This window comes from Pleurodeles waltl, chromosome 1_2 (assembly GCF_031143425.1).
Source record: "Pleurodeles waltl isolate 20211129_DDA chromosome 1_2, aPleWal1.hap1.20221129, whole genome shotgun sequence".
In the NCBI taxonomy this organism is placed as follows: domain Eukaryota; kingdom Metazoa; phylum Chordata; class Amphibia; order Caudata; family Salamandridae; genus Pleurodeles; species Pleurodeles waltl.
In genome coordinates, this window is record NC_090437.1 from 1,127,193,793 (window position 1) to 1,127,216,055 (window position 22,263).

Genomic DNA, 22,263 nt, shown 5'->3' on the forward strand with positions numbered 1-22,263 from the left:
GTAATACAACTCTGGCCACATGATATATGTGACATCCTCAGTCAGCTTTTTAAGTTAATAGTCAATCCTGGGACTTGCTGACCCCCTGGGACACTGGATGCGGTATTGGTGGAGATTCTAGACTTTAGGTGGGAAACCAATGAGTGGGAGAAATTTGAATTCCGTGCCCAGACAGGGTTCCTCGCTGGCCCAATACTTTTTGCAACTTCACCTGATGAAGATTTCTACCTTCGAACATAGTCAATTTTTTGCAGCCTGGATTCTTCCAGTGGAGCAAGGCTGCAGGATATAGCTGAAGAGGGCTCTATGAAGTTAAATACCTTCTCCACAAGGTCCCACTGAATTGGATTTGCTGCTGTGGAAAAGATCCAAGTGGAAGCAAACTATGGCCCTCATTACATCTTTGGCGGTTTTCGAGCAAGACTGCCATGCGAGATGCCACCACCATACCAGCAGTGGTGGTGGTACAGCAACCGCCATATTAAGAGTCACAAAGAACAAACCACCCAAATACAGCCATAAAACCAACACCGCCAGGCCATCCGACGGTGAAATGCTGACTCATCTACCGCCGTCCCAATCACGCCGACCCTATCCTGACTGCCCTATTACGAGTCATTTTACAGCACAGTGGCCCATGCACAGCAGTAAACCAACGGCGGGACCGCCGCAGTACAGAAACGCACCACCAATAGTAGCCAACACCCCATTGACAGTTTGAATACCCCACACCTGTTACACAAACCTGCTCACTGCACCATACAACACACACCAACAATCCTGTGTGATCACCACGCACAGCCAGAGACACAATCCAAAAAGCACACCCCATACACAAACACCTGCACATTGTATACTTTGCACACACCATCACAACAACCCACCAGCGCCCACATCCAGACACCCCCACACCACCAATCACCCCACATTGCACCCTACCTGCACAGCACTCTCCCCCCCAAAAATGTCACACCAGAAGCACCCACGGTTCACAGACAACGAGTTGCAGGTCATGGTGGACGAGATCGTCAGAGTTGAACCACAAATGATGGGAGTCCAGGTCCAGCAAACATCATTGGCCAGGAAAACTGAGTTATGGCATAGGATCGTCGACAGGGTCAATGCAGTCACCACCTATCCATGCACAAGGGAGGCTACTGGGAAGAGGTGGAACAACCTCAGGGGGAAAGTCTGTTCCATGGTGTCCAGGCACGGGATTGCCGTGAGCAAGACTGAGCAAGACTGGGCCCCCACCTCTACCCCTTGACTTAACATCCTGGGAGAAGAAGGTCTTGGAAATCATGCATCCAGAGGGAATTATTAGAATTGACGGAGGGCTCAACACTTGTAAGGCAACAATACCCCCCCAGGCACCAACCACTTCTAACCAGCATGTCTATCCACCAATCGCCTATCCACCCCATCTAACACTACTGCAACCCCACAATCACCCCAGGCCCCTCCCCTGAATGCCACACCACCCCTTTCCCACCATACTAATACACTCCCCCTCCCAATGCATGGATAGCGATCACAGTATGAAGAACCACAACTCCCACAATGCATCACACCCCACAAAGCTAAAATTCACTTTATCACTTCACAGTGGGACACCTTCATGGACAACAATATCACAGCCCACACCTACTGTTTGCTATGACTGCCTCGCAACACATGGCAATGACAGCAATGCCAACCACCATCCACAACCCACCATGGCACATGAAAACCATGGCACAGCCCCCATAACCAAATCAATGTCTGCAGCTGTCATTGCCATCACTGGGAAGCAAATGAAGCCACTGCTTGCACCACACCATGAAACTGACAACTACATATCCACATACAAGCTCTCCCTCTTTCCATCCACAGGTAACCATTCCACTGCCACCCAGCAGAGGATGCCAGGGTCAGACAGCTGTCCCCGTGATGAAGGCCCCAGTGGATGTCTGGATGGGGACGAGTTCCCTGGGCCATCTGGGATGACTGGTCAGTCCAAAGCCAGCAGCTGCACCCTGGACACACCGGACTCCCCTTCTCATTTGGCTACAACACCTCAGCCACCTCCACCTCCCCAAACATGTGCCCCATGGACCTCTCAATCAGAAGTGTGCTCACAGTACAGTGGCCAGAGTGAAAGGCCCACACCCCAGACAATGAACGTCCTGGTGCTACTGGGAGTGGGCACACTGTGCCAGGGGCACAGGCACAGGGGCTAGTGGCAGCGGGAGGGGATCAGTGGCCCAACGGACGGGACAGACACAACAACTGGCTGCCCAGGAGGCCCTCACCCAAATCCTGGGTGCATACCACCAAACCCAGGACACCATGGATCAGATCTTCGCCACTGTGAAGGAGACCCAAAGGCTGCAGAGTGAATACCATAAGGAGGCTATGCAGCAGTGGCAGACCCACAAAACCACCATGGCATCCATGGCAGGGGTGCTGAAGGATCTCACCACCATCCTGCGTGAGTCCATGTCCCACCAGCAGGCCCCTTCCATTAGCCACATAATTTCTGAGCCCTCCACGTCAGCAGCAGCTAATGGAATGGAGGCCCTGACACAGAACCCACAGGACACCAGCACCCCTACCGCTGTAGCTAACGAGCCCCCACACAAGCGAGGACATCCAACCAGACATCCTGCAGGAACTGATGCCAAGATCAAGACCTCCGACTGGAAGTGACCCTCTCTTGAACATTCTTCCTTGTGTGTCACTGAGGCACCCTGTTGACTGTCCACTGTCATGTCTCCGTACTCCCACAGCCACCATATTGGACCTCGCCTACCCACAGCTGGCCCAAGTACTCTGATGAGCCTACCCGCCATGAACCCACTCATCACCCCTTGTACTTGTACATACCAGATAACCACCATTGACCACAATTACTGCCTAAGTCTTTATTGTCATGAGTATGAAAGATACTGCTATTACGTGTGCAACAGTTAGCCCAATATCCTGCCAATGTATGTGTGAGTGACAGAGGAGGTGCAATATGTAGCAAGGATTACAGTGGAGCAGGCAGTGGCTGGAGAGATGGGACAAGGGAGGTAACAGGTGAGGCACCACAACAATGTCCTGAAAGTAGAACAAGACAAGGACATCAGGCGTCACATGTGCCAAATCAATACACATGCAATGTAAGTACAGGAAGCCAAGGTTGAGATGGCAAGTCAAGTCCAAAAACATATGGACATAACAAACCCACATTCACGAGACATACCTCCCAAATGATCCCTCCCTCACAGAAAACAGAGCCACACAGTAGGCAGCTCAGACTGCCATGAACAGTAATGTTGCACTGCCTCCCAATATTGAATGCCAGTACAGGATGCAATACAGAGGAAACCACTTAGTGTAGCACACATATTGCACTGGATCTGGCAGTTCAGGGAACAATGGTCCTGCACATTGATATCACAAGTGCAGCAACACAACAGCAGGATGAGAATAGCACTGACCTGTGCACAGTAACAATCCAACTCATGGCCACATGCAACCCCCCACACCCCCCAACCACCAAGAGTCAGAGCTCCAATATCTCCAGTTATTGCAGACAGCAGGTGGTAGCATGGCACAAGGCAGACAGTGGAACTGGAAATATACCATACATATGACACATAACTGTATCTCAGTGGAACTACTGTCGTATCAGCTCTGCTCTAGAGTCAGCTGCATCCTCATCATCTTCCTCATCATCATTCCCCATGTCCCCTTCATTAGCCATCGGTACAGCTGCTACCGCCTCTGCATCCAGCAATGGGATGTGACGTCTCAGGGCCAACTTGTGTAGCATGCAGCAAGCAACAATGATCTGGCACACTGTCTGTGGTGTGTAGAGTAAAGCACCTCCGGAGATATGCAGACACTGGAATCTGGCCTTCAGCAGGCCAACGGTCCACTCAATCACCTGTCTACCGTGGGCCTCATTGTACCTGTTTTCAGCAGCTGTAGTCAGATGCCTCACGGGTGACAGTACCCAGGAAAGGTTGGGAAAGCCAGAGTCACCTGTGTGCACATAGGTAAGAGTCATATCAAGACCAGGAGGGTGTAGTGTAGGTTGTGAAGTGTGTTGAGAGCAGAGAGTCACACATATGTGAGGATACATACCTATGAAGCAGGCCCGGTCCCTCTGTAGTGGTACCATCATGTGTGGGACGGTGCTGTTCCATAGAATGTAGGAGTCAAGCACAGACCCAGCGTACCTGGCCGTCACTTGTGTGGTATATTGGTCAGCGAGATACACCACTTGCACATTGGTGGAATAGAAGTTTTAACAGTTCCTATACACTTGTTCACTCCTCCTAGGTGGCACCAGGGCAATGTGGGTGCCATCTATGGGTCCTATCACATGAGGGACATGTGCTAGATCGAAGAAGGCAGCTTTCACGATAGGCAAATCAGCACAATGTGGAAACCTGATGTAGCTGGGCATATGTTGTAGCAGGGCACAAAGGACGTCCTTTAGGATGTTGCTGAACATGGGCTGTGACATCCCTTCTGTCAAACCCACTATCATATGGAAGGACCCTGAGACAAGAAAGTGGAGGACTGACAACGCCTGTACTGTGGGAGGGTTAGCTTTGGAATGACGAATGGCAGGCAATAGCTCCAGCTTCAGCTTCAACTGGGTCACCAGCTCCATGATGGTCTGACGGTTCAGACGATAGGTCTGTATGACGTGTCACTCTTCCAGGGTGGCAAGGTTGGCTAGGGGCCTGTTCACTGGATCATTCCTCATCCTCAACTTTCCACCGTACCTGCAGATGTGCAGTGTTGACTGTGTGGAAGCTTTTCAGCTGTGCACAGGTCGACAAATGTCACCCATGACTCACCTTAAATGCAGTCTGAATACACATTGCGGCTGCCTGTCCTGCATGCACTGGACAGATGGCAGTGTGCTCATCCCGCCGGCGTAACACGTCATGGCAGAAGGCGGTCTAAACCGCTGTGCAACTCCTCATTGGTTCACATGGTTGCCTATGGGAGACAGGAGCCAATGGTGATCGCCACCGGTGTTGACGGTGATATCCATGGCGGCCGTGACCGACATTGCATGTGCTCATGCTCACTTGACTCCTGAGAGTCGTGCACAGAAGACCTCCATTGCGTGAAGACAACAAAGAGACTGATACATTGTTAAAAATAGCCTAGTTTTACAGCATTGAAGATATGTTCTTGACTTTTCCAATGTAATATACAAATTCCAAAGGAAGTGATCTAACTCCTTTCCCACTAATATTGTTACACACAGTCAATTTTCATAAACATAGTTCAAGCATCACAATGCTATTTTGGCATAAAGCTGATGCAGCTCAGCACTGCATGCTACAGTAGAAAGCACAATAATAGTGTGACACAATACAGCATATTATAACAAAGCATTAATTAATTTAGAGTCTAAATATTAACACAGGTTTGCTGAATAAGCAGAATAAGGGCAGACCTGTTGCTTTTGCCAGGCTCTCCACGCCTCCAACTCCTTATGATATTGAGCGGCCTTCTTTTCGTAATCCTCCATATATTCTTCCAATAATTCTTTGACTTCACAATTTATTTCTGATTCATATGCTTCGTGATCAATTTTCTGATCAACTGCTTCCCTTTATAATGAACAAATACACAAATAGTCAAACACTGCAGCTCTATTTCTGATCAAGTTTGCTTTCTATCAATATTTGCATACACAGTACAATGTAGGATACCTGACAAGACACACTATTACGATAGATAGAATTATAGATGGCTAACAGTGCATTACTGAGATGTTTTTCACCAAGGGGTTCTGAGAGACATCAAATAGAGAAAAAGAGTGAATCTCAAGTTGTCTATGATGTCACGGAGAACCCAGCGGTGGAAAACATCCCTGTAATACACTTTTTACTCATCTATGAGTTTAGGCTATGTATGGCTCCCAAAAGCATCTTCCCCTGCTTTCAAATGCTAAGCGCTGGCAGAAGAGTAATGGGGAACCATACATAACATGGCCTCAGCTATATATTCATGTTCAAAGGGCTTTTTCTTTTATTACCTGCCATCATTGACCAACTTCCACCACATTCCCTCCCTTACTTCCCCCTCCAGCAGCTGAGCTTTCTGCTTCAGTCAAACCAGACAAGCAGGGCTGCACTGTCAGGCTCTCAGGTAGGTCTGTCAGCATGGCCTGAAAGTCCTTGATGACATCACAACAGTGGGTACCAGTTTTGTTATCAACTGTTGCTAGTTCATAGCAGTGGGTTATGAGATTCACAAACTGAAGAAAAAAAAAGATAGAGGCTCTCTATGAGAGCCATACATAACAACAAGATGTGTACTACCTGTGGTTTCAGATGAAATACTGGCTCCAATACTTACTGAAATTTGTAACTGTGCAAAATGAAAGGCAAATATGTGGTAAAAACTGTTAAAAAGGCACAACACTGAGTTATTTCCCTTCTTTAGAAATACACTTCCTACTCTGCACTTTTGTTCCTGCCTTTAAAATTCATGAGTTCCAGCTCTGCATATCCCTAAATTGCCTCTGCTTCAGGATGCCTTCTCTGTGAGGTCTTGTTATGCCTGAATAAGTGGCTTAATGGTTAAGAATGATGCAATATTCTTAAATATATAATTACATTTTGTCAATTTCAACTCAAACAAGTACTGGCAAAGCCAACAGGTTTGCCTTTGGCTGCCAACCTTTTGGCAGTTCTTGTTTTGTTCTGTCATGGTTTTTGCAAAACGTTATTGTTGGGGAAGCCACCAGGCCATTCACAAAAACAAACACTGACTAAGAAACACAATTATTCTTTGTTCTAAAAAAAGCACACATTACTATAGTAGTCCCTGTGGTGATAAATTCCTTGTGAAAGGGTAACATGCCACAACTTACTCTGAAGTTGCCCAGTGGTTGAAGTGGCCTGACTTACCATCCCATCATGCATGGTGGATTGGATGGAATTAAAATGTGAATAATACAACAACAATCTAACAGATGAAGTCTGTCTGAAAACCCATATAAGTGACTATGTTATATTCATAATATTACTAAAAACAAAAGGTCATGGCCAACACCAGACCTAAAAAAAAGCCAATCTGCCTGGTGTGCCTTTGCTAATGTTTTTTTGGTATTGTTTTTTTAAAATGTTTATTACAAATAGATAAAGAGGGATTGAAAGGATAGATAACTATAGAGGCTTAAAAAGACAAAAGACAGATAGATATAGACAGATAGCTGCATAGCAAGAGATAGTTGCCAAGATAGATAACCCGATCGAGAAGGCTGCATACATGAAGAAGTTTGAAGGAGATACAGTAGTCGGAGGGGATTCAACTTAGCCCAGGATCCAGAGATGGATAGTCACTTCACCACCTATCAGGGAACAGGAGCCATGTCCTCACAGGTGAAGAGGTGAAATCACAACTTTAGGCCTGGTAGATACATGGCGCTACATGCAATCTGACTCGAGGGACTGTTCCTTTTAGTCCCACGTCTACCCCACGTATTCATGCATTGGTTACATCTTTGTTACCTATGCCCTCCTTCACACTCTAGACTCCACTGAGATTTTGGCCATCTCTATATCAGACCATGCCCATGTTGAGCTTCAATGGTCCTGAGTGACCTCCTTGTTGGTGAAGCCACCACATTCGCGCATGCTGTCACAGCTCCTCAGAGACCTAGTTGACATAGTAGAAATACGTACGAGGATCGCTGACTTTTTTTTTTCACCCATAACACAGAATGAAACATATCCCTGCACACACTCTGGGATGGGTTTGAAGCCCATATACGAGGAATAATATTTTCCATATGCATTGCCCAGGATAGGGAGGACCGGCTTGTAGAAGTTGGCCTAGCCTTCAATATCAGAACCTTGGAAGAGACTGAAATGGCTAACCCCACCTGTCAGGACAAGCGTCAGCTTGCCATCCTGCGAGGCCGACTGCACGCCTATAGAACGAACAGAGCTGAAACGTCATTACTGGTGCTTAAGCAGCGATATTACGAGGGGCGAAACAAGGTGTGTTCACTCTTGACCTTCAGATTGCACCAAGAACAGGTCAAGGCACACATAGCAAAACTCCAGAAACCCAACGATGGCTGGGCGATTGCGGAGCACGACAAGAGGCAAGATTTCCAAGCCTATTATTAAGCTCTCTAGGAGCAAGAAGTAGCCTCCCAAACCCTGACTTACCCCTACACAGAACTGTGCAATTGATGATCAGGGCTTGATGCCCTGATCACGCTGGAGAAAATTCGGCTTGCACTTCAGAGACTTCTGGTGGTTAAGTCCACGGGCCCAGATGGCCTTCCGGTCATTTTCAATAGGCTGTTCCTCCTCGACCTGTGTGAGCACCCAATGCGCCTTAACAATTCCTTCACCTATAACACTGGCCCCACACCCACCATGGTGATGGCAGAAACCGATGTTTCCAAAGCCAGGGCTACTGCAAACTTAAGGCTTGTTTTCACGACTGTGGACAAGTCACAATTAATTCACCAGTCTCTGGAGCAGGCACCATGAGTGCTGGCATCCTGCTGAGAGCAATCAGGGATTGTGCTCATCAGGGCACAGACACTCTCATGCGTACCTCCCTTGGAGGTTGCAAAATCCATAGAGACTTAGCCTCATCTTTGAATACAGGCCCACACTTGTTAAAAAAAGATGTGTCCACCTGCCTGTCCAGACGACAACTGAGCCCTGATGAAGACCTCTTTAAAATTGTTGCTCCCAATTCTGCAGAGGTCGAAACATTACACAGATTTCCTGGTGTGAGAGCTGTGGAGAGCCACCTTTTCCCATTTCACTAAAAAGAGGCAAAAGTAAAGGTCTTTTGTAAAGGAACGGACAAAGGGAAATTGGAATAAGGGAAATTGGACTCCCAACTTTGATTCCCTCCTCACAGTTATTCATTTGGGACATTTATGATGGCTAACCCCAATACTACACTCTGGGGTAGCACCCGGTTTTCTTTGTATTACTGCACTGGACGTTGTTACTAAATTATGTTTAATATTTCCGTTTAATCTTTGTTAAATTCTCGTCCGATGTTTGTCTGCTAAGGCCATATGATAGTCTAGTTACTGTTGATTCCATTCATTATGGATGTTCAAATAAGTTCATGTACTTTGAGGTTATTTTGTGTATTCTACTACTAGTATTGATGAAAATGAATCTGATAAAAATATACAAATACACACACAATGAATCTTCTGTTTTGTGTAATCTCACACTAAAAAGTAATTTATAGCAGGTGAGGGGGTGTTGTTTTGTAGTTTGTTTTCTTTTTTTATCCTGACAGTAGTCAAGACCTTTTATATATATGGAAAATGTTACTTACTAGTAGACATCTGTTTGTGGCATGTAGTGCTGTAGATTCACATGCCGTGCATAAGCTCGTCATCTAGCGTTGAGTTCGGGGTAGTACAACTTGTTTTCGTTCAAAGAAAGTTTTCGAGTCACGGGATCGAGCGGCGACTCCTTTCCCTAATAATGCGCATGGGAATCGAGTACTTTGTTACATTGTTTCTCCACATGCGGGAGAGTCAAGTAGTGAAAAATATATACTAGGATAAAAAAGATGTCTATGCAATGTATTTACATATGTACATTTTATATATATAAGACTAATACACACTTATGGGGAGATTGGAGGGAACATGTTAATCTTCAGCACTATATGTCACGAACAGATGTCTACTGGTAAGTAACTTTTTTTTCAATGGCATGTGTAGCTGTAGATACACATGCTGTGCATAGACTGTAAAGCAGTCCGTCCATAAAGTGGTGACTAGCGTGCAGGGGTTGCAATTGTTTGAAAAACTGTTTTAAGTACAGCTTGTCTAACATTTGCTTGTTGTCTCGCAAAGACATCTACACAATAATGTTCAGTAAATGTGTGTGATGTAGACCATGTTGCTGCTTTACAAATGTCTGCTATAGGTATGTTATCCAAAAATGCCTTAGCTGCACCATTTGTCCTAGCCTAGTGGAATGCGCTCTAGGTGGTACTTATAATTGTCCCTTAGCTTTAGTATAGCAAGTTTGAATGCATTTGACTATACATCTTGCTATAGTTGCTTTAGATATAGGATCTCCTTTGTGTGGTAAGGAAAAAGCCACAAAAAGTTGTTTTGTTTTCTTAAAATGTAAATTAAAATGTAAATTAGCACTTGTATAGCGCACTACTCACCCGTTAGGGTCTCAAGGCGCTGTACTCATACCGCTATGGAACCCCTCCTGGCTTTTCCCTGTGAGGCACCCACTCCTGAGCACCCCCAGGGTGAAGCCAGGCATCCAAGCGCTGTTGGGGCCGTTGTGGAGATTAAGCAAGCTATTGCCCAGAGTTGCAGAGTGGGACCCATGAATTAGATTAGGCACCGAGGCGAGAATTATCTGGTCAAGGGGAATTGAGCCCAAGACCTGCTGAAGCGGGACTTGAACCCTGGTCTTGAGCCAGATCTCTGCTTCAGGGTCTGCCGCTCTAACCATTGAGCCACACTTCTCCACTTAAAAATTGTTGTTCTATCTAAATAGTACATAAGATCTCTTTTAACATCTGGAGTATGTAGAGCTCTTTCTGCTTCTGATTCTGGTTTTGGGGGGAAAAAAACTGTTAATTCTATTGTTTGATTAATGTGAAATTGCAAAGTCACTTTTGGAAGGAATTTTTGATTGGTTCTTAATACAATTGTTTCTTAAAAAGGTTCTTCCAAAGTTAATGCCTGAAGCTCACTGACACGCCTAAGGGAGGTGCTAGCAATTAAAAAGGCTACTTTCCATGAAAGGAATTGTATGGGGCAGGAGTGAAGTGGCTCATATGGTGGAGCCATTAGCCTTGTGAGCACAATGTTAAGATACCAAGATGGAGCTTGTGAAATTCATAATGGAATTATTCCTTTTAGTCCTGCCATAAATGCTTTGATAACTGGAATTCTAAACAAAGAAATATGTTGTCTGTTTTGAAGATATGCAGCTATGGCAGCTAAATGTAAATGACTAGATGTGTAGGCTAAATTAGCTTTTTCTAAGAGTAATAAATATTGTACAATGTCCTGCACTGTTGGTTTAAGAGGGTCAACATTTTTTGTTTGGGAGTAACAAACAAAAAGTTCACATTTTGCCACATAACATTGTCTAATGGTAGGTTTGTGTGCTTGTTTAAAGATATCCATACATTCCCTTGGTAAATGTAAATATCCAAATGTTATGACTTCAGGAGCCATATCACTAGGTTAAGTGATTTGGGATTTGGATGTCTAATCTGTCCCTGTTTTTGTGTCAGAAGATCTGGTCTGTTGGGAAGCCTTTGATGAGGAACAACTGAGAATTCCAAAAGTGTTGCATACCATGGTTGACATGGCCATGTAGGGGCCACTATGATCATGTTGAGGGAAGATTGTTTTATCTTCCAGACTAGGTATGGTAGGCGAGTGGGAAACGCGTAATCAAATATCCCTGACCAACTCATCCATAGGGCATTGCCCTTGGACTGAGGGTGTGGGTACCTGGAGGTGAAGTTTTGGCATTTTTTGTTTTGATATGTTGCGAATGGATCTATTTGAGGTGTTGCTCAATTTTTGAAGTACTGTTGAAGGACTTGTGGGTGGAGTTCCCACTTGTGTGTTTGTTGATGCATCCTGGTTAGTAGGTCTGCTAAGTGGTTATATATCCCTGGGAGATATTGTGCTACTATGCAACTATGGTGACGAATTGCCTACTGTTTGTACTGGGGGGGACAGTTGTTGAGATTGGGTCCCTGCCTTGTTTTGCCATGTTGTCTGTACATAAACAGTTTTCTGGTGCATCTGTAAACTTCTGTTCCTTGGTAATGCACTGGTACTGGTACTATAGCTCCTTTTAGAACAAAGGAATGTATTTCCTCTTTGAGAAGAGTTAGATGATCTTGTGAGGGTATGTTGGTAAGGGGGTATATTTGGTGGAGTGGAAATGAGCTCCAGACAATAACCATTTTGGATAATTTTAAGTACCCATTGATCTGTGGTAATAAGATCCCATTGGGGGTAAAGAAGTTATAACCTTTCCCCTACAGGAGTGGTGTGTGTAAGTATTGTTTGTAGTAAGTCATGGTTTAGTGACAGATGAGGGCCTCTAGATGTAGATGGTTTTCCTCTTCCCTTATTATTGTTTCCTCTATATGATCCTCTAAAGTAACCTCTAGTGTACTGAGAGGTGGGTTTAGTTTGATTTGTGGAATGTTCTTGAAATGATGACCTTAATCCTCTGGTAGACCCTGCACAACGAAAATTACCCCTATGTGTGCTGGCTTGTAAGGCCCCCCCCATAGCTTTGGCAGTTTGATTGTCTTTATTTAATTTTCCAAGTGTGGTATCCACTTGTGGAACAAATAAATGCTCTTAACCAAAATGCATATTTAAAACTGCCTGCTGTACCTCCTGTTTAAACCCTGAACATCTGGGCCAGGCATGGTGCCTTATGATGACACTTGTGTTAATATTGCATGTGGCTGTATCAGCAGCATCAAGTGCACATCGAATGGAGTTATTGGAAATTGTTTGTCCCTCATTTACAATTTCTACCCCTCTTTTACGATGTTCTTCTGGTAAGTATTGTAAAAGTTCTTCCATAGTGTTAGAAATGGGGTTTTTGGTTGGCAGTCAGGTTACCCCCTGTCCAAGCAAAAGCCCTCACTCTAGTCAGGGTAAGTCACACACAATCCAAGATTATCCTGTGCCCACCCTCTGGTAGCTTGGCACGAGCAGTCAGGCTTAACTTAGAAGGCAATGTGTAAAGTATTTGTGCAATAATTCATACAATACCACCATATAGCACCACAAAAATACACCACACAGTGTTTAGAAAAATATATAATATTTATCAGGATAATTGTAGGTCAAAAAGAATAAAGTTGCAATGGGAAATTGTAGAGATATCACTGAAAAGTGATATAAAGTGTCTTAAGTCTTTAGAATATAAACAAAGTCTCTTTCAAGCACAAGTACCTGGTTTAGCGTGGAAAAATCTCCTCAGAAGGCCACAACAGAAGAGGTGCGTGGAAAAAGGGTGTGTGCGTCGATTTCTCCTCAGCACACACGGACTTGCGTCGTTATTTTCCACGCGGGGAAGTCGTGCGTCGTTTTCCGGCGCGCAGACAGTCTCTTTTCGTGGATCGCGGGGATTACCAGATGTCCCGGGTCTGTGCGTGGATTTTCCTGCTTGTTTTCCGGCTGCGCGTCGTTCTGCGGGGCTGCGTGTCGAAATTACGATCTCACAGCAGGCGTCGCGTCGATTTCTCCTCTAGAGGTCCTTGCGGAGCCGTGCGTCGGATTTTCGGTTGTCCCAAGAGCGTTGCGTCGGTCAGCGTCAGTGTTCGGCGTTTTTCTCGCTGCGGAACAAGCTGTGCGTCAAAATTTTCAGAGCACGGAGCGTCCAAGCAAAAGAGGGAAGACTTTTTGGTCCCGAGACTTCAGGGAACAGGAGGCAAGCTCTATCCAAGCCCTTGGAGAGCACTTTCACAGCCAGACAAGAGTTCAGCAAGGCAGCAGGCCAACAGCAAGGCAGCAGTCCTTTGTAGAAAGCAGACAGGTGAGTCCTTTGAGCAGCCAGGCAGTTCTTCTTGGCAGGATGTAGTTTCTGGTTCAGGTTTCTTCTCCAGCAAGTGTCTGATGAGGTAGGGCAGAGGCCCTGTTTTATACCCAAATGTGCCTTTGAAGTGGGGGAGACTTCAAAGAGTGGCTAAGAAGTGCACCAGATCCCCTTTCAGTTCAATCCTGTCTGCCAGGGTCCCAGTAGAGGGTGTGGCAGTCCTTTGTGTGAGAGCAGGCCCTCCACCCTCCCAGCCCAGGAAGACCCATTCAAAATGCAGATGTATGCAAGTGAGGCTGAGTACCCTGTGTTTGGGGTGTGTCTGAGTGAATGCACAAGGAGCTGTCAACCAAGCCCAGCCAGACGTGGATTGTAAGGCACAGAAAGATTTAAGTGCAAAGAAATGCTCACTTTCTAAAAGTGGCATTTCTAGAATAGTAATATTAAATCCGACTTCACCAGTCAGCAGGATTTTGTATTAACATTCTGGCCATACTAAAGATGACCTTCTTGCTCCTTTCAGATCAGCAGCTGCCACTTCAACAGTGTATGAGGGCAGCCCCAATGTTAGCCTATGAAGGGAGCAGGCCTCACAGTAGTGTAAAAACGAATTTAGGAGTTTTACACTACCAGGACATATAGCTACATAGGTACATGTCCTGCCTTTTACCTACACAGCACCCTGCTCTAGGGGTTACCTAGGGCACACATTAGGGGTGACTTATATGTAGAAAAAGGGGAGTTCTAGGCTTGGCAAGTACTTTTAAATGCCAAGTCGGGGTGGCAGTGAAACTGCACCCACAGGTCTTGCAATGGCAAGCCTGAGACAAGGTTAAGGGGGCTACTTGAGTGGGTGGCACAACCAGTGCTGCAGATCCACTAGTAGCATTTAATCTACAGGCCCTAGGCACCTGTAGTGCACATTACTAGGGTCTTATAAGTAGATTAAATAGTTCAATCAGGTATGATCCAAAGTTACCATGTTTAAAGGGAGAGAGCATATGCACTTTAGCACTGGTTAGCAGTGGTAAAGTGCGCAGAGTCTAAAAACCAGCAAAAACAGTATCCAAAAAGTGGAGGGAGGCAGGCAAAAAGTTAGGGGTGACTACCCTAAGGCTGTCAGGTCTAACATGTGTCCCCCCCAGCTGAAAGTGGGGAGAGCTACCCGACCTCCTGGGAGCTCTCATCGCTAAGGCGGAAGTACCTGGAGAGACCATCAGCATTGGCGTGGTCAACCCCTGGGCGATGTTCCACCGTAAAGTCCATCCCCTGTAGGGAAATGGACCACCTCAAGAGTTTTGGATTCTCACCCCTCATCTGCATGAGCCATCTGAGAGGTCTATGGTCTGTCTGAACCCGGAAGTGAGTCCCAAACAGGTAGGGTCTTAGCTTCTTCAGTGTCCAGACCACAGCAAAAGCTTCTCTCTCAATAGCACTCCACCTCTGTTCCCGTGGTAATAGCCTTCTGCTAATAAAGACTACCGGTTGGTCTAGGCCCTCCTCATTTAGCTGTGCTAGAACTGCCCCTATGCCATGCTCTGAAGCGTCTGTCTGCACGATAAATTCCTGGGAGTAGTCAGGGGCCTTGAGCACGGGGGCCGTGCACATGGCTTCCTTCAGGGCGTCAAAGGCTTTATGACAAGCCTCTGTCCAATTCACCAACCTAGGTTGTTTCTTGGACGTGAGTTCTGTCAAGAGTGACACAATGGTCCCATAGCCCTTGACAAACCTGCGGTAATATCCTGTGAGGCCTAAAAAGGCTCTCACCTCAGTCTGCGTTCGAGGTGGTTGCCAGGCCTTGATAGTTTCAATCTTGGCCTAGAGTGGCTGCACCTTGCCACCACCCACTAGGTGTCCCAAGTACACCACAGAACCCTGCCCAATCTGGCACTTACTAGCCTTGATGGTCAGGCCTGCCTGTTGCAGGGCCTGAAGCACCTCCTTGAGGTGAAGCAGGTGTTCCTCCCAGCTGGAACTGTAGACAGCTATGTCATCCAGGTAGGCTGCACAGAAGGCATCCTTGCCAGCTAGGACCCCGTTAACCAACCGTTGGAAGGTAGCGGGGGCATTTTTCAATCCAAACGGCATCACCCGGAACTGGTAATGGCCATCAGGGGTTGAAAATGCGGATCTTTCCTTAGCCCCCTCAGTCAGGGCGATCTGCCAGTACCCTGAAGTAAGATCAAACGTACTCAGGAACTTGGCAGCGCCCAGCCTGTCAACGAGCTCATCAGCTCGGGGGATGGGGTGAGCATCAGTCTGTGTGACTGAGTTGAGACCCCGGTAGTCCACACAGAACCGGAGTTCTGGCTTCGCACCTGGGGCAGTAGCCTTAGGGACCAACACCACTGGGCTGGCCCAGGGACTACTGGATTTCTCAATAACCCCTAGAGTCAACATCTTGGAGACCTCCTCCTTGATGCTGGCCTTCACCTTATCTGACAACCTGTAAATTTTGTTCTTCACAGGGAGACTGTCACTGGTGTCAATATCATGAACACAGAGGTGGGTCAGTCCAGTAGTAAGGGAGAACAGAGGGGAGAACTGCTCCAACAGCTCATAGCAGTCTCCTTTCTGGTTTAGAGTCAGGGAGTCAGACAGAATGACCCCGCTTACTGACCCATCACCTTCTTGGGCAGAGAGGAGGTCGGGGAGAGGTTCACTCTCCTCTTCCATTCCTTCATCTGTAACCAAAAGCATGTTGATCTCCGACCTCTCAAAATGAGCTTTTAGTCGGTTCACATGGAGCACCCTTAGGGGATTCCTAGGGGTTTGGAGGTCCACTAGGTAAGTGGCCTCCCCTTTCCGCTCCTTTATTTCAAATGGGCCAGACCAGTGGTCCTGGAGAGCTCTGGGCTCTACTGGCTCCATTACCCACACTTTGTCTCCAGGTTGAAACTCTACCAGGGTGGCCTTCTGGTCATACCAGTGTTTCATTACCTCTTGACTGGCCTCAAGGTTACTTTGGGCCTCTTTCCAGAAGCGGGTCATCTGGTTGCGGAGGGCCAACATGTAGCTGACCACGTCCTGAGGGGGTGTCTTTGGAGCTTTCTCCAATCCCTCCTTGACAATGCTTAAGGGTCCCCTGACAGGGTACCCATAGAGAAGCTCAAAGGGACTGAACCCCACCCCCCTCTGGGGAACCTCTCTGTAAGCAAAGAGAAGGCATGGTAAGAGGACGTCCCACTTACGCCTCATGGCCTCAGGGAGGCCACCAATCAGGCCTTTCAGGGTCTTGTTGAATCTCTCCACAAGACCATTAGACTGGGGGTGATAGGGTGTGGTGAACTTGTAGGTTACACCACACGCATCCCACAGAGACTTCATGAATGCAGACATGAAGTTAGTGCCTCTGTCAGACACTATCTCCTTGGGGAATCCCACACGGGTAAATATCCCCATCAGAGTTCTGGTCACCACCGGTGCAGTTACGGTCCTCAGAGGGATTGCCTCTGGGTAACGGGTGGCATGGTCCACCAAAACCAGGATGAACCTGTTGCCTAAGGCAGTTTTGGGGTCCAATGGACCAACAATGTCGATGCCCACCCTTTCAAAGGGGGTGCCAACGACAGGAAGTGGAATCGGGGGGGGTTTAACCCTTTTTCCTGCTTTACCACTGGCCTGGTAGGTAGGACAAGATCTGCAGAACTTATCTGAGTATGTCCTCATTTTGGGCCAATAAAAGTGGGTGACAAGCCTGTTAAAGGTCTTGCCTTGCCCCAAATGTCCTGCCAGGGGAATGCCGTGAGCCAGACCCAGTAGGAAGGTTCGGTAACATTTGGGGACCACCAGCGTACGTGCTGCCCCAAAGGCCGGAACCTTAAGCTGACTGTAGAGGAGATCATTCTCCCAATATAGGTGGTGATCGCCAGAGGCGTCACCTGCTGCCTGGTTTGAGGCTTGTTTCCTCAAACCTTCCAGAGTGGGACATTCTTTCTGCGCCTTGCAGAATTCCTCCCTGGTGGGTCCACCCTCAACTTGCCAGCCAGCAAGCTCAGGTAAGTCACCTAGGGTGGCAATGTCTTCCCCAGTTGGCTCGGGAGCCTCCTCCTCAGGAGCCCCGTCAGCCACTGTGGGAACTTCTGGGGCCGGTTTCCCGCGCCCCTTGTCCCTCCTCTTGGCAGCTCTCTGGGCCATCGTTCCAGGCTCCAGATGCCCTTGACTTCCCTCTCGGTCAGCCATGGACCGTGTGGTCATGCAGACCCACTCAGGTAACCCTAACATCTCCAGGTGAGACTTGAGCTCCACTTCTTTCCAAGCAGTATGCTCAAGATCATTGCCTAACAGAAAATCTACAGGCATGGCAGGACTCACAGCTACTTTCAGAGTACCAGAGACCCCCCCCCACTCAAAGGGAACCAGAGCCACCGGTAGGTGACTCTCGCGATTGTCAGCGACTATGACCTGGTGGAATGTATTAGGGACTATCTGCTCTGTTGACACCAGCTGACTCTTGATAGTAGTCATACTGGCTCCTGTGTCACGCAGAGCCTCCACCTTCTGCCCATCAATGGTGACCCACTGCCGGTACTTGGAAGTATTTTTGGGCATGTGGGCCTTGGGCACCATTTCTCCTTCTCCCAGGGACACTAGGGAAATCTCTACCTGTTCCCCAAAGCTATCTGGGTCCATCTCCCCCCCGAGCGCTACACTAGTCAACCCAGGTGCCTGTCCGGTAGTGGACGGTGCCCTCTTGGGGCACTGGGGATCGCCTTTATAGTGACCATACTGGTAACACTCCATGCATTTGGGGTTAGATTTCCCTGACTTGTCATATGTCCCTGGCTTTTTCCCAAATCTGGAAACTGAAGGGTTGCCACCCCCTCCCTGGGAATTCTTTTGGGGGCCTTTGGAGAGTTCCTAATCTGCAAGTTTATCTCCCCCCTCTTTCTTCTGTTGGGAACCCTGACCACCTTTGTGGGAGTCCCCCCCAGGTACCTTCTTGGACACTCTGGTGCTAACCCAGAGGTCTGCCTCCTCAGCAAGCTTCCTGGGATCAGTCAGCTTACTATCCACTAAGTGCTGGCGAAACTCTGTATAAGTAGTATTAAGCATATGCTCTCTCAGAATCAAGTCATATAAACCTTTATAATCAGCTACTTTGTTGCCCCGCACCCATCCATTCAGTGCCTTACTGGAGAAATCAAAGAAATCTACCCATGTTTGTGTGGTTTGTTTGGTGCTGTCCCTGAACCCCTGACGGTATCCGTCAGGGGTCAGCCCAAACTTGGCAAGTAAAGTGGCTTTCTGAAGTGGGTATGTGTTTTGATCCGGTGGATCCAATGTGAGGAGTGTATCCCTCCCCAATGGCGGTACATAACCCCACATAGCTACCCCCATTGCCCTTCAGGAACCTCATGAGCCCTTAGTGCAACTTCATAAGCAGCTAACCATTTAGCTATGTCATCTCCCACCACAAAACTGGGCACCACATTTTTGGGTATACGAACCTTCTTTTCTCCAGCAGGTCCTGTCAGTATGCTGCCACCATTATTGCTGGATACAGACTGTCTCGCCTTGATCTCCAGCTCCTTGAGACTCAGTTCATGAGCCAACAATAGTTTCTTTTCAGCCAAAGCTCTCTCAGCCTCCACCTGTTTGGTTGCTCTTTCAGCTTCAGCTTGTTTGGCTTCTCTTTCTGCCCTTCTCTCCTCCTGTTGAGCCTCAATTTTCAGTTTTGCCATTTGCAATTGGAACTCCCTTTCTTCTCTCCTTTCCTCTGCGGTCAGGCTTTGCACAGAGACACTGCTCCCTGGTCTGGAAGGGGGCACAATTGCAGTGGTAACACCATCCACAGATAGTGAAAAATCCTCTGAGGGGCCATTTTCTGGCTCCTCTTCCTCATCATCCTCTAAATGGGCTTCTGCCCAGGCCCTCAGCGCCACTTGAAAGTCCTCCTTTCTGGAGGCCCCTTGGGTGGGTACCCTCAATGCCCTGCAGAATCCTCTTAGTTGTTTGACCGTATATGTATCCAACTGGACTAGGTCAAAGTCCCCTGTCTGAGACCCGGTCAGAGACATGTTGAGTGAGGATTTAGTTTTTGAAAATTGTCAGGAAAAAAAACGGATTTGCAAAAAGAGATAAAAACCAAGTTGACCTTCAACTGTGGGTAGGTAGTGAAATACTTAGCTACTGTATGTCACTGCACAAATACAACTCCTATCCTCACCGCTGCTCACCAATGTTAGAAATTGGGTTTTTGGTTGGCAGTCAGGTTACCCCCTGTCCAAGCAAAAGCCCTCACTCTAGTCAGGGTAAGTCACACACAATCCAAGATTATCCTGTGCCCACCCTCTGGTAGCTTGGCACGAGCAGTCAGGCTTAACTTAGAAGGCAATGTGTAAAGTATTTGTGCAATAATTCACAAATAACACCATATAGCACCACAAAAATACACCACACAGTGTTTAGAAAAATATATAATATTTATCAGGATAATTGTAGGTCAAAAAGAATAAAGTTGCAATGGGAAATTGTAGAGATATCACTGAAAAGTGATATAAAGTGTCTTAAGTCTTTAGAATATAAACAAAGTCTCTTTCAAGCACAAGTACCTGGTTTAGCGTGGAAAAATCTCCTCAGAGGGCCACAACAGAAGAGGTGCGTGGAAAAAAGGTGTGTGCGTCGATTTCTCCTCAGCACACACGGACTTGCGTCGTTATTTTCCACGCTGGGAAGTCGTGTGTCGTTTTCCGGCGCGCAGACAGTCTCTTTTCGTGGATCGCGGGGATTACCAGATGTCCCGGGTCTGTGCTTGGATTTTCCTGCTTGTTTTCCGGCTGTGCGTCGTTCTGCGGGGCTGCGCGTCGAAATTACGATCTCCTCTAGAGGTCGGGCGGCGTTGTCCTTGCGGAGCTGTGCGTCGGATTTTCGGTTGTCCCAAGAGCGTTGCGTCGATCAGCGTCGGTGTGCGGCATTTTTCTCGCCGCCGAACAAGCTGTGCGTCGAAATTTTCAGCGCACGGAGCGTCCAAGCGAAAGAGGGAAGTCTTTTTGGTCCTGAGACTTCAGGGAACAGGAGGCAAGCTCTATCCAAGCCCTTGGAGAGCACTTTCACAGCCAGACAAGAGTTCAGCAAGGCAGCAGGCCAACAGCAAGGCAGCAGTCCTTTGTAGAAAGCAGACAGGTGAGTCCTTTGAGCAGCCAGGCAGTTCTTCTTGGCAGGATGTAGTTTCTGGTTCAGGTTTCTTCTCCAGCAAGTGTCTGATGAGGTAGGGCAGAGGCCCTGTTTTATACCCAAATGTGCCTTTGAAGTGGGGGAGACTTCAAAGAGTGGCTAAGAAGTGCACCAGGTCCCCTTTCAGTTCAATCCTGTCTGCCAGGGTCCCAGTAGGGGGTGTGGCAGTCCTTTGTGTGAGAGCAGGCCCTCCACCCTCCCAGCCCAGGAAGACCCATTCAAAATGCAGATGTATGCAAGTGAGGCTGAGTACCCTGTGTTTGGGGTGTGTCTGAGTAAATGCACAAGGAGCTGTCAACCAAGCACAGCCAGACGTGGATTGTAAGGCACAGAAAGATTTAAGTGCAAAGAAATGCTCACTTTCTAAAAGTGGCATTTCTAGAATAGTAATATTAAATCCGACTTCACCAGTCAGCAGGATTTTGTATTACCATTCTGGCCATACTAAAGATGACCTTCTTGCTCCTTTCAGATCAGCAGCTACCACTTCAACAGTGTATGAGGGCAGCCCCAATGTTAGCCTATGAAGGGAGCAGGCCTCACAGTAGTGTAAAAACGAATTTAGGAGTTTTACACTACCAGGACATATAGCTACATAGGTACATGTCCTGCCTTTTACCTACACAGCACCCTGCTCTAGGGGTTACCTAGGGCACACATTAGGGGTGACATATGTAGAAAAAGGGGAGTTCTAGGCTTGGCAAGTACTTTTAAATGCCAAGTTGGGGTGGCAGTGAAACTGCACCCACAGGTCTTGCAATGGCAAGACTGAGACAAGGTTAAGGGGGCTACTTGAGTGGGTGGCACAACCAGTGCTGCAGATCCACTAGTAGCATTTAATCTACAGGCCCTAGGCACCTGTAGTGCACATTACTAGGGTCTTATAAGTAGATTAAATAGTTCAATCAGGTATGATTCAAAGTTACCATGTTTAAAGGGAGAGAGCATATGCACTTTAGCACTGGTTAGCAGTGGTAAAGTGCGCAGAGTCTAAAAACCAGCAAAAACAGTATCCAAAAAGTGGAGGGAGGCAGGCAAAAAGTTAGGGGTGACTACCCTAAGGCTGTCAGGTCTAACACATAGCATCCCAGTGAGCTCTGTTGTATCTGGATAGTAAAACTTGAGCATTAGCAATTCACCAGTGATTGGCTGCTTGAGCTGCTACTCTTTTCCCTGCTGCATTTATTTTTTTTTACTTTACTTATCAGGAGGAGGTGTGTCTCCTGTTGACTGGCTATTAGCCCTTTTGTGTGCAGTAGATGCAACAACAGAGCCTGGAGGAATTCGTGGTTTTATTTACAAAGGATCAGTGGGTGCAGCCTTGTACTTTTTTTATCAACTTTAGGAGTGATTACCCTTGCACTAACAGGCTCTTAAATATTTCGTCTGTGTGTCTCAGCATGCCTGGACGCACTGGAAGGAATTGACATCTTTGTGAGTTGCACAAAGGGTGTCAAATAAAACATCTTCCTCTATTACCTCATTGTACATGTGCACATTATGAAATGCTGCTGCTCCAGGTATAACCTGTTGG

The 22,263-nt window shown here is 47.2% G+C and overlaps 1 protein-coding gene across 1 annotated transcript in view; it reads right to left on the bottom strand.

Moving 5' to 3' along the window:
- CC2D2A (coiled-coil and C2 domain containing 2A) overlaps positions 1 to 22,263 on the bottom strand; it is a 353,444-nt gene that overhangs the window by 224,454 nt on the left and 106,727 nt on the right. The window contains exon 14 of the mRNA XM_069202617.1: positions 5,450 to 5,606. Within this exon, the coding sequence (XP_069058718.1) occupies positions 5,450 to 5,606 (157 nt within the window). The remainder of the gene's footprint in view (positions 1 to 5,449; positions 5,607 to 22,263) is intronic.